Raw genomic sequence first — 12,686 nt, 5'->3', positions numbered from 1 at the left:
GGGCCCTGAGATAGTCCGTGAGCTTAGAATTTTCTAAGACACTCTGGCAACTGTCTCTGGGTTTTAAAAAGGAGTGCTGAATTAAGGTGGCAGGACGTTATTTCTAAATAAACGTGACTTTCTCCTTTTTCTAGGAACTACACGTTGAGATTTATGCCAATTCCCATGTATGATGCGTCTCAAGCCCTAAAAACAAACCCCGAGAAAACAGAAGAGGCTCTGCAAAAGGTACTGGAGGTTTGATGGCTTAATTGTAATAAATTCGCATTTGAATGGAGTTGGTAGTAATAATTCTGAACATATGAACGGTACTTTGTGTTTCACAAAGCTTTTTTCACATTAGCTTGTGTTCTTGCGGCCGTAACCGGCGTAATGCATGACTGAGGGAGGAATGACGTAAGACGAAAATTGGTCATGAAATGTAAGTGGACTGACATTCCTACCGCATCAGCAGGCCGGAGCTTATGCACAGAGAACTTGTGCGTCCTCAGAGAACGTGTGGAACTGAATGTCAGCTAGTGCAACCTTTATCCTCAGCTGCTGGAACCTTCCTCCTTATTAAGAACGTAGGATACGAATGAGATCTCTTTTTACCATCTTTGTTTATAAACGTCTCTGATTCCACACACATTCCCGGCTCCTTTCTGGCAACCCCGGAGGATGATGGGCATCTCCGCCTTCCAAGTCCAGCCGTCCCTGGTGCCCGTGACCCCACCGTCTCTGCCTGCATGGGGAACTTGCCCTGCGGGTCACTCTCTTGCTGTGCCGTATCCCCATCCTTCTCTTTCTGTGGTTATGGTCACCTTTCTCGATGTTTAGATATACTCCAGGATGTCCCATCTGTAGAAGCCTGTATTGTGGTGGTAGATGGGACTCTTTGAAATCTTTTTCCTCCCTCTCTGTCCTCATGGTGGGTGGGACCGTCCAGCCTCCCAAGCTTGCCTTTTCTTTCCTGCGTCTGCCGTAAACACGCACGATCATCACATCGACAGATTCTGTAGCATCAGTCTCTTGATTAGCTCTGTTCCCCTCTCTTCCTGTTACGGATGCATGTGTTCAGGCCTCATCGTTTCTCAGCAGGATCGTTACCTCCGCTTTCGGTCAAGGAAAGCCACCTTACTCACGACACATGGGAACAGACCAACGTCTCCAGCCCAGCCCTCCCCAGTGGCTTTTAGAATAAAGCCTGCTCTCCTTGAATTGGCGTACAGTTCTGCCCGCGATCTGCCTCCTGTCCTCTGCCACCTTCATTTCTTACCAGCCCTGCCTCTTCGCTTTGCTCTGCTTCAGGGAACTTGTTAGAGGTACAGACTCGTGGGAACGAGGGCGGGACTCCCCAGCCTGCATTTTTACAAGCTCTCCTGGTGGCTGCAAATCTCAGAATCACTGCTCTGATCTCAATGATCCGCATGCTTCCCCACTGCTGTGCTTGTCTGTCGAGATTGAAGGCCGGTGTCCGCTCATCGGGAGCACTTCTCAGAGCCTCTTCCTCCTCCGTGTGGGGGGTTCCTCAGAATTTCCCGTGCTTGTCTCTGTCCCTGGCCTTGTGCCGTCATGTAAGTTACCGGCCTCCGTGGTTTTTTTTTTTCCTTCCCGGTGACCATGAACTCGTTGAAGGCAGAGCTTATATATTTTTCATCTTTATAGATTTTTCAGCAGCTAGTGCAGTGCCTGGCATGCGTGTTGGTTGCTCCTTAGACTCTGTTGAATAAAAGAGAATAAGGTAGGGGGTGGGGGCAGGGAAAGCTGTGATGCGGCCACAGAAATCATCCAAGATTCGTGTTCAGAAGCTCTGACTCAATCAAATTCTTTTCAGTTTTGTGACTTCCTTAAGTTACTTAATGTTTCTGAACTTTGGTTTCTTCATCTGTATAAAACATACAGCTAGACAGGAACTATGTTTAGCTGACATTTAACATACAGTTCATGCTGCATGTCTGACACTGTTATAAATGCTCTCCATAAATTAACACCGGTAAAGTATAAAATAAGTCCATGAGATGGGTTTGCTATAGCCCCATTTTGCACATAAGAAAACCGAAAGGCAGGACGACCAAATAATTTGCCTGTGGTGCCGACGGGGACCGAGCCAGGTAGTGTATGTGAAAAAGCACTTTATAAACCACAGGGCAACTTCGAAATGGTAGCTGTCTTTGTATTTTCCCAGAAGATGTCGGCAGCTTGTAACAAAAGGCCCGTCCTGGAGACACCAGGTTTCCGGCCTGAGACCCGGCAGGCCGGGAGCTTGGCACTCTTCACTTGTGCCTTCACAACAAGAAGAAAAGCTGAGCAGACAGGAGATCGGGCACTCGTTCGATCCCTCAGAGAATCGAGCTGCAAAGTGAACGGTCGCCCCGGAAGCCGGATGGATGGGAATACAGACAATGTCTGTGACTCCCAGCCGAGGGCAGCTCACCAGGGGCCGAAGGTGACAGAGCCAGGAACTCAGAGGAATGCTTAAACAGCAGCTGAGGGATTGCTGGAGGCCCAGTGTAGACTGGTTGAGAGGTTCACAACTCCTAGGGGCCCAGTCTTAGGCCCTGAACCTCTCACGGGCTTCACCGCTAGGAGCCCAACCAGGTTATCACAGGAGAGAAATCCCCTCCTGTTTCTGGCAGGGAGAAGGGGGCAGGTTAACCATTTTGAAATCCCCCCCGGAGGGTGCCGTTGTCTGTCACAAAGGCTTACGCTTACCTGCCCTAGTGGAAGACAGTTAGGTACGCCCAGCCCCTCTAGCCTTCCCGTTTCACATAAGGGAAGAAAAAAACATGGCCAAGAAACATTTTGGCAGGTCCCAGACCAGGGACTCGGGCCCACTAAAAGAAACCCTAAATTTAATCATAGGATTACAGAATGATTCCCCTCCCTAACACCTTACCACCACATCAGGTATAGTGACAGAGTGGATTACAACTGAGCAAAGCTGTGAGGCACTCTGTTTAAGAAGGGGTCTCTAGGGAAATCCCCAGACAACTAGGGAGATAAAAACAAGGACATGGGAGGAAATTAAGTCTCTTGCACATACAGCTACAGCAGGCATTGAGCACAGCCCAGCTTCTAGCCAGAAGAACATCAAACAGCACATTAAAAGTCTGATTGTCTTAGTGCCTATTACCACATACATCGTATCCAGTTTTTGCCAAAAAGAAAATTACAAGACATGGTAAAAGGCAAGAAGAAACACAGTGTGATGAAGAGGCAAAGCAAACATCAGAACCAGTGTCAATATACACAGATTTTGGAATTATCAGAGCATTGAAAATAACTGACTAGCATGTTGACGGCTGTAATGGAAAGAGTAGGCAGAGAGATAGAGACTCTAAGAAAAAAACGAAAGGGAAATAACTAGAGATCAAAACCACTGTAACAGAAATGAGAAATGCCTTCTGCGAGGTCATTAGTGGACAGGACACAGCTAAGGAAAGAATCATGGAGCCTGCAGATATGTAGAAACTTGGCCAAACTGAAAAGCAGAAAAAAGGAATGGGGGGAAACACCAGAACAGAATATTCCCGAACTATGGGACAGTTACATCCGTAGAAGGGGACTGCCAGAGGAAGAAGAAGACAAGGGAACAGAAGAAATCATGGAAGTAATAATGGCTGAGAATTTTCCAACATCAGTGATCGACACCAAACCACAGATCAAGGAATCTCAGAGAACACCAAGGAGGATAAATACCAAAAAAATCTACTTATGGGCATGTCACGTTTAAACTGCAAAGAAACCACAGACAAAGAGACAATCTTGAAAGAAGCCAGATAGAGTAGAAAAACACCTCACGTATTGAGAAATAAGGATCAACGTTATATCAGACTTGGGTCAGACATCATGCAAACAAGAAGAAAGTGGACTTTGGGGCGCCTCGGTGGCTCAGACGGATGAGCATCCTGCTGTGGTTTGGGTAATGATCTCACAGTTCATGAATTCGAGCCTCACATCGGGCTCGCTGCTGTCAGCACAGAGCCCCCTTCAGATCCTTTGTCTCCCCCTCCTGCCCCTCCCCCGCTTGTGCACGCGTGTTCTCTCTCTCTCTCTCAAAAATAAACACTAAAAAAATAAACAATTGTGTGTTTTCTTTAAAGACAAATCTGTATTTCTCATTTTTTCCCCTATAATGCTTACTATACTCTTATATATTCAAGTTTTCATTTTAACAGAAGTCTGTCCCCTAGAAGAAATATGCTCTTTAATTTTACTCTGCTAAAGAACAACATTGTGATCCTGGAACTCAATCTTTCGAAGTTGGGTTTGGGTTTTTTGTTTTTCGTTTTTTGTTTTACTGTAAGATTGCTACATTGAATACAGGTCTTTTTGCCTTTTGTGTCGCTGCTATTTTCAGCTGTTTTCAGCAGTGAGATGAGGCATCAGTCGGCTGTAGACGGTCTTCCGGGTCACTGCTGCCCAGGGGACTGGCAAACACGATAATGACACTTTGGACCCTACCCCCCGCCCCCGCACTTGACCTCAGTCAGGCCCTCTGTCCTCAGCCTCTGGGAGGCGGGTTCTCTGTCCTCGGTCTGGAACGTCGCAGGGAAGGAAGGTTTGCCCTGCTAATCCAATATGGTGAATACTCTCAGTGGTGATGTGTGTGTGGTTGATATTAAAGTGACTGAAACAGTGTTACTCTTCCTTCTCCTTGTACTGGCTTTTGGAAATGAGCTTTGAATATTATTTTTTTCTAAAACAAAATTCCCCTTGAGCTTAGTCTGTGCAGCACCCTTGGTGGCCCTAGGGAAGGCCCTGGAAACACATGGGACAGCCTTGGGTGCACGGCTTGTGCGTGAGCTGAGCGTCCTAAATAAACAAGCTGTTCCCACAACCGGCCCCCGGCCAGCGCTTCACGAGGCCACATAAAAAGAACAAATAACAAAGCAAAAGCGTCCAAAGCTGGGTGGCAACGTGTGTGCCTGTCATACTTCAGCCAAGAATCTTGTTTTTTAGCAGAAACATTTGCCATCGATGATCATGTCACCTTGGAAAGAGATGACTCTTCGGGAAGCAGCAAGAGAAAATTAATGTAATAAAATGTCATGGTCTTAATGTGTCACTTTAATGATGTTTCATTTCAGGGATCTTTTCGTTTTTTTAATTCCTTCATTTATGTTTAGTAGAAAGGTACATTTTCTTCTGCTTTATGGTTTCCAGGGGTGATGGTAATTATAGTCTGTATTTTAATTGTCCCTAATTGGTATTAAGTAGTAGTCATTTAAGCATATGGAAAATTAAAATGAAAGTGTAATAATACTGAGAGCCTCACAGTTGTTACAAGTTCTTAACCAGGGAACTACAGTGACAAATTAAAAGCCAAATGGCTAAGTGTTGTTATTAAAAACACATGAAAACAACAACTGTGAAAAAAAAACCAGATGGTGCGATTACCCATCTCACATCATTCTTTACAGACATCTTCAGAGGTGTCCCTCAGTCCCTGCAGTTCTTGTTCAACTTTGCGTGTTGTTCTTAAACACTTCATTTCAGTCTAGTTATCGTTTGTACGTTTGAATTTTTAATAGGAGATTGTGTATAAAAACACAGATGGTCAAGCGGCTTCAAGCGTTCTTCTTTTCTGTGGAAATTCATTTTCTTATTTTCTCAACTTGTGCTAAAATCAGTCCCTTTTTTGAGATCATATGAAAACCCCATGGACTGATGAAACCGGTGTATGTCTTTGAGTTGTGCCAGCCTGTATCCTTCAAACTTGTGCCTATTTTCTCCTTTTCTTCCCTGAAAATAGTTTTCTCAGTGCTGGCGGGTTCTGCCACATAAAGGCTGAGAGGTTCAGTGGGTACCATCCACACACCGTGGGGTTATTTCTGTAGCTTTGGAACGGTTGAGTGGTTAAAGACTCGTGAGGGAGAGACCGTGATTGTGTGCGAGAAAGCAGGGCCGGGGCCTCGAACCGTGTGAGCGCCGAAACCCTTGCCGATCTCCGTCGGCTACCGAGTCGCGTGAAAACACTCCCGTTCCCTGCAAGTTACATTTCGAACTCAGACACCGAGAATGCACAGCCAGTTTCCCGTGTCCTGGGTTGTGTCCGGGGTCAAGGCACAGGCGGCATTGGGAATCCGTGCTTTGGTTTCAAGTTCAGCACCTGGGCCGTTTCGCTTGTAACTTCTCTGTCTGCCGAGTCCACACGTGTTCTTGAGAGGTGCGTGTGCTTGATTTTCAGATAGAAAACTATCTGCTCCGGAATCACGAGACCAGGAAATACCTTCAAGAGCAGGCCTACCGCCTGCAGCAGGGCATTGTCACCAGCACCACGCAGCAGGTAAGAGGACACCGGTTTCTCCTACTCGCCCGTGACAGACATGCAGCGGGGGGCACAGGATTTCTGTCGCCGGAGTCATCCCCAGTGGGACAATGAGAGCTGGTTTCTGAAAATGACAAGAAACTGAAGTGGAGTTTAGGGGAAGATACAGAGGGAGGAAAATGTAGGCTGATTCCAATGCTAGAAATGCACTTTTAATCGCTGATGATTTTGTGCCTTTTGTCGGTAAAGTGTATTTTGGATTTCCTCTTGGGATTCTGTCTCTCCCTCTCTCTCTGCCCCTTCCCCACTCGCCTGCTCTGTCTGTCTGTCTGTCTGTCTCTCTCTCTCAAAATAAATACATAAAAAAAAAACAACAGGTGCCAGAGAGAATCAAAAGGCTGTCTTACAAGGAAACTAGAACCATTTCTTAGTGTCTCCATCCCAATTACTAGAAGCAAATGAGGTGATGTCATCAAAGTTCAGAGGGGGATTTATTTTGGACCATGAACTCTACACCTAGCCGTTCTGTCGAATAGCTATGAGGACAGAATTAAAATGTATTTGGACATGGACTCGGAAATTTTACCCCCAGTATTCCCTATGCAAAAAAAAAAAAAAAAAAAAAAGTTCGTTGAGGAAATTCTCCAGCATAACAATAAAAATCAGAGTGCACAAGATGAGGTATAAGGAAGAAACTGCAGCAGAAATGAAAGCCCTAAAGTCACAAAAGCTGAGGGAAAGCTTTGCAAAATTGCCACTTTGGACAATCCACTTGGAGCTGCAGGGTTAAAAGACAGGATTACATTTCTTTCTCTTTGTATTCCATGATTCCATAATTCTGTAAGTGCATTTTAGCGGGTGCAAAATTTTAACATCAACCCAGACAAGAAGGGAAAGCCTAAGCATTGTTCCATTAAGAAATGTGAATGCTGGGGGCGCCTGGGTGGCTCGGTTGGTTGAGCGTCCGACGTCAGCTCTAGTCACGATCTTGTGGTTTCTGGGCTCGAGCCCAGCGTCGGGGCTTGCACTCTGTGTCTCTCTCTCTCAAAAATAAATAGACATTAATTAAAAAAAAAAGAAATGTGACTGTTGTGAATCTTAATGTAAAAGTACTGATACTAACTAAAATTGGGAATTGGAGAGAGAGAAAGTTGGGTTGGAATGTAGGTAGGCTGAAATTTTAGTTTTTATTTCATGGAATCAGCCTCTTTTCTATCATTCTTTTTGTTGTTTTAATTGTTTTTGATGTTTGTTTTTGGGAGAGAGGGAGACAGAGCATGAGTTGGGGAGGGGCAGAGAGAGGGGGAGACACAGAATCCGAAGCAGGCTCCGGGCTCTGAGCTGTCAGCACAGAGCCCGACGTGGGTCTCAAACCCACAGCCTGTGAGATCATGACCTGAACTGAAGTCGGACGCTTACCCGACCGAGCCACCCAGCTGCCCCATCTGTCCTTCTTAAATCAAAAATACAAATAGAGTTAACTCTATTGGAGTTTAAATAAAATAATTAGGAAAATACCAATGTAAGTCTACTATTTAAATTAAAAATGGAAGCCACCAGAAGAGTTTAAGAAGCAGCAGGTTTCCAAAAGTGTCTGGGCGGGTGAGAGGGGCTGACAGGCAAAGTTGGTTGTTTGAGACCATTTTTTAATGGTTTGCACTATTTTCTTACCTTGTGCAAATGTCATTTAAAAAAAAATTTTTAAGTTTATTTATTTTGAGAGAGACAGAGACAGTGCAAGTGGGGAGAGGGGCAGACAGAGAGTCAGAGGCACAGAATCCCAAGCAGGCTCCGTGACGTCAATGCAGAGCCCGGCACGGGGCTTGAACTCATGAAACTGTGAGATCATGACCTGAGCCGAAACCAAGAGTTGGATGGTTAACCGACAGAGTCACCCAGGCGCCCGTCTTTTTTTTTTTTAATTTTTTAAAAAGTTTATTTATTTTTAGAGAGAGCAGCTGTCATTTTAATTTTTTTGCTGTTGCTTTCTCTTAAAAGAGAATGAAAGCAAAGTGTCCATAATAAAAGCATCGTGTCTAATATTCCAAGTAGGTAGAATTATAGGGAAGATTGCTTAGGTCTGCTTAGAGGTCTATGAAAGCGTGTTCACCAGAATGTTCATGTGTTCTCAGAATGTTCATGTGTTCTCAGGGAGTGTGATTAGGTGAGTTTTATTCTCTTACATCACAGTGTTCTTTGAAACCTTTACAGTAAACCTACATTCTTGGTATAAGAAAAAGTAAAGCGATGTGTGTTGAAAAAAAAGAAAAATAGTGATTATGAATACTGGTGGAGTTTTGAGAAAGGAAACAATAATTTGCCTTTACCCATGCCTTAAAAATCTAATTTTTTTTTCCTGCAAGGGACTAATATTAGCTTAGTACTTTATGGTTTACCGTTCCTTCCTGGTTTTAGTGGTGAATATTAAAAGCGACGAGAGCACTAAAATCTTATGTTGAACCTTTGCCTTGGGTTCCTTTATGAGCTGTCTTAACGCAGGCTTTCCTTACTACAACATCCTTCCGACCTCCCCGTCATTCACAGGGGATTTTGCCCATCCGAAAAAATGACTGCAGCAGCCTTTAATGCTGATTCTTAAAAGTAAGTTTCGTCTTCTCAACCTAGAGGAAATTGTACACGGGAGGCGTCATGCAGATGTTTAATTCTGTGTGCGTGGCATCGGTCTGAATTATTTGAGTCATTATGTTGTAGGTATATTGCCACCTTTTCTCTCTGGGGATTTCTTAGGACATTATGATTAGCACATTTTGAGACATGATCATCGTTTCGGTCACTTGAGGAGAGATTTACCTCCTTCCTGTTGAAACTTCTTCTCCAAGTTTCCAGAAGTCTGAATACAGAAAGAATAGACCCTCTGCGACGAATGTCCCTGCCGGCCGCGTGGCCAGTCATCATTCCCGGGTGACACGGAAGGGATTAAAATGTTGTCATGAAACCATGGCATCTCATAACTGCTATGGTCTTTCTTTGTTTAGGAAAGACCCCTACGACATCTCACCCCACCTCCGCTTGCAATCTCTTCTTTTCCTCCTCATAAACTCTCTTCATCAGGACTCAGCAGACCTTTTCTGTAAAAAAAAATCAAATAGTTAATATTTTCGGCCTTGCAGCCTGGAAGGTCTCCCTGCGTCTACTCAACTCTGCCGTGGGGGAGCAGGACGACCGTGAATGCGGTGGCTCTCCCAATAAAACTTTATTTATAAAAACAGGCCCAGAATTACCGGTAGATTGCCAAAACTCAGCTCTTCTCACCCTTAAAGTTTTCTGACCGTTGGAAAAAAGGGGGGAGGGCAGTTCTATCGCCTACAGCCATTTACTCAAAACAGCCTCTTCCGGCCTCTCCTGTACGGTTTTTATACTCCCTTTCTGGACTCCTTTCCTACTATGTCCCTTTGTAACCTTTCCACGTGTGTCCCCATCTGTGTACTGAAATGACCCTCTCAGGGGTCTCGGTCACCGAGTCCCCGAGCTTTTTCTCCCTCTTCATCCGTTGACGAGAGGAGGCAGGATAGTGTAGACCACCCGGATTTAAGGACAGTGTCTGCTTTCCCTGTGGGTGTGAACTGATGTTAGGTACTTAAACCTGTTTAAGCCTTGCTTTCTTCATCTGTGAAATGGGGAGACCATTCTGAAGGTGGTGAGAGTATTCACTGAGATAAAGCTTGCAAAGTACTTGGCTCCCCAGCAGTGAACCGTTCACGTATTTTGCTGCCATTATTCTTACTGTCACGATGATCGTCGTCACTGTTGGCTGCCTCATCTTTCCTAAGACTTGCTGCCCGGTTCATTGACAGCGTGCTGTTTTGCGTATCTTTCTGCCTCTCTTGGTTCTTATCTGTCTCCTTTCTACAAGACTCTTTACCCTTTCATCTTCCAAATGCAGTCCTTTGTCTACGTTTTGTCCTTAGTGCTCATTTCCTTTAGCTCTTTCATCCACTCTTACCGTTTCAATGCTCTCATCTGTGGAGGACTCCTGGGTCTCTCCCTGTTTCTTTCCAGAAAGTCGTATCTTTTCATCCACTTGAGCGGCATCTCTGAGATACAGGGTCACTGAGATGAAACTTGTCCCTTGGAACTCTTGATTTTATCATTTATCTCAGTGGCATCACCAGTCACTGAGGATACCACCCTTGGGGTCATCTTGGCGGTCTCCTTTGACGAACCGACCCAGTGGGCGCTGTGCCCACGTGTCTGCCCAGCTGTTCTTTCTTTTCCAATTCCATTGGCGGCTCTTGGGTATTTTATCGGCTCACGCCTGCCTCTTCTTTTGCAAGTACTGTGAGAACTGGTGCGTCCACCCTCTGCGGTCTACAGCCCATGCCCTGTGCCTCAGGCAGGGAAGCTGAGTCCCGAAGAGTGTTACGGGTGAGGATTTTTACACGTTCACAGTTGTGGGAGGAGGAGGGGACAGATGCCCCCTGCCTTGTACACTGTGTTCGGTCTCCTTAGCCCGTGCCTGAGTCTGCACTATCTTGCCCATCAACTTGCTAGTCTCATCTCCCCCAGTAAAGTGCCCCTGTTCCTAAGCAGGAAACAGGTATCTGGATGTGCCGTTGCTTATGTTTTGTCTTTTGCTTAGAATTCCTTTCTGCTTTCTCAATCTGGGCACATCTTTCAGGACCCAGTTGAAAAGCCACCTTCAACCTCAACTAGATGTGATCCCTCCCTTGGCTCCAACCTTGCACAACTTTGTATCCTTCCTCCGTTCACTGAATACGTGTTTACGGTCTGTCACGTGGCAGGCACTACTGTAGGAAGTGAAACTTCTGGGCGTGAACAGAATGTGGGTGCCCTTGTACGTAGCCCTTTATGTCTTGTGTTCCTGTTACTTGTGAATATTTTTCCACTTCCAGACTTTTAAGCCGCTTGCTGGCAAAAGACGCATCTCATTCAGGACTGAATCTCTTTCTGTTTTAGGTGTTCAGTATATTTCTCTTAAAGTGAATAAAGAAATTAACGTGGAGGGGAATAGAATTTTCTGCAAATACAGTATTTGCTGGAACTGAGAACACTTGTAACAGGTGGAGAGCAGTCAAAGATAGCATTTATTACTAATAGTTCTAAGTCCTGAACTTGGGTTCTACAGCCCAATATATCTGAAAAAGCCTGAATAGTTACCAGAAATATGAGTTCATGGTATGATTCAGCTGCCAGACGAGCCACGGTGACTTGTGCTACATTAAAGAATACTTTCTATAGTAAGGAAATACACACACTGAGCATGTGTATTTCATGAGTGTGTAAATGGAAGCGAAAATTCAGACAAGGGGCCGGGCATGGGCAGAGGGTTGGGGACTGTAAAACTGTCACCGTAGTAGAATGGCAGGAGGAACCAGGAATGTGAAGCCCGAAGACAACCAGAATTAGGGAAGAAAAGATAGCTGTGTTGAAACATATGCACGACAGTCCCGTGGAAGAGAGTGTGTGATGATCGTTCAGGGTGTTCTCCAGGGCAAGGCACGGGGCCTGTAGGAAGGACACGGGAAGGCGGATTGGGACTCAAAATAAAGGAGACCGTGTCCACGAATGACGGAATCCATTTCCTGAGAAGGAAGTGAGCTTCTCAAATGGCGGTGGTCCACAGCTTTCCCCGGCTGCTTGAGAAGAGAGGAGCACTGGGGTGGTTAAGATAAGAGCCTCGGTGCCGCCATCCACTATGAGGCCTTTGATGGGCCAACCCAAGGGATGATCGTTTTTCAGCTTCTAGTCTCTATTCTTTTTCACATTTGTGTACCTTAGGCACTTGAATTTGAACTGGTAGTCAAAATCCTTGATTCTAAGTTTGCTCTCCATGTAATCATTCTGTGTCATCTTCTGTAGGCTAACTTTTCTGGGCCTTGAGGTCTTTGGTTGTAAAGCATCTGGACGCGATCTATTGGGCTGTTTGTTCTAAACCTTAGCGCGGATGTGTTCAGAGGACTCTTTGAGTCTTGTGAGGTTTTGTGTCTTATTTGAATGGAACTAACTTTTCATGTTTCTTTTGGACGTAATTTTTAAAGTTCTGCCTAAAGACCGTGGTGTGTTGGGTTCACTGGAAACTTGTCTCCTTGGCGACTGCCTGGTGGCATACCTTCCAGAAGTTTCTCTGGTCTCCTGATTAGTAAGGACAACCACCTTTGTAGTGCCTCATCCACATGCCTCTTGAATTAGTCTTGGGTGGCCTCAGACATATATCACTTCCGTTTTTAGTATGTGGTTTGTCTTGTGAAATTAAGTATTCCTTCTCGGGAAGATATGAATTATATATGACCTTCTTTGCCTCGGGAAGCACAGATCAATACAACAGTTGGAAGAGTTAGAATTTACATCAATTAAGAAGATTTTGAAAAATATATAGTTAGTTCTCTGCAGGGCATCGTGAAAATGCAGAAGGTGAAGATATCGCTGCCTGCAGCTTAGATTTTAGTTAGAA

At 45.1% G+C, this 12,686-nt stretch overlaps 1 protein-coding gene across 1 annotated transcript in view; it reads left to right on the top strand.

Moving 5' to 3' along the window:
* Positions 1–12,686, top strand: part of CARMIL1 (capping protein regulator and myosin 1 linker 1) — a 308,280-nt gene that overhangs the window by 209,508 nt on the left and 86,086 nt on the right. Inside the window, 2 exon segments of the mRNA XM_019425299.2 lie at positions 135–228; positions 6,173–6,271. Of these exon segments, the coding sequence (XP_019280844.2) occupies positions 135–228; positions 6,173–6,271 (193 nt within the window).

The sequence above is a fragment of the Panthera pardus genome, unplaced genomic scaffold (genome assembly GCF_024362965.1).
Source record: "Panthera pardus isolate Hobbes unplaced genomic scaffold, ASM2436296v1 HiC_scaffold_17, whole genome shotgun sequence".
NCBI classification, from domain to species: domain Eukaryota; kingdom Metazoa; phylum Chordata; class Mammalia; order Carnivora; family Felidae; genus Panthera; species Panthera pardus.
The sequence above is the reverse complement of the archived record's forward strand: the minus strand, read 5'-3'. Positions and strand labels throughout refer to the sequence as shown.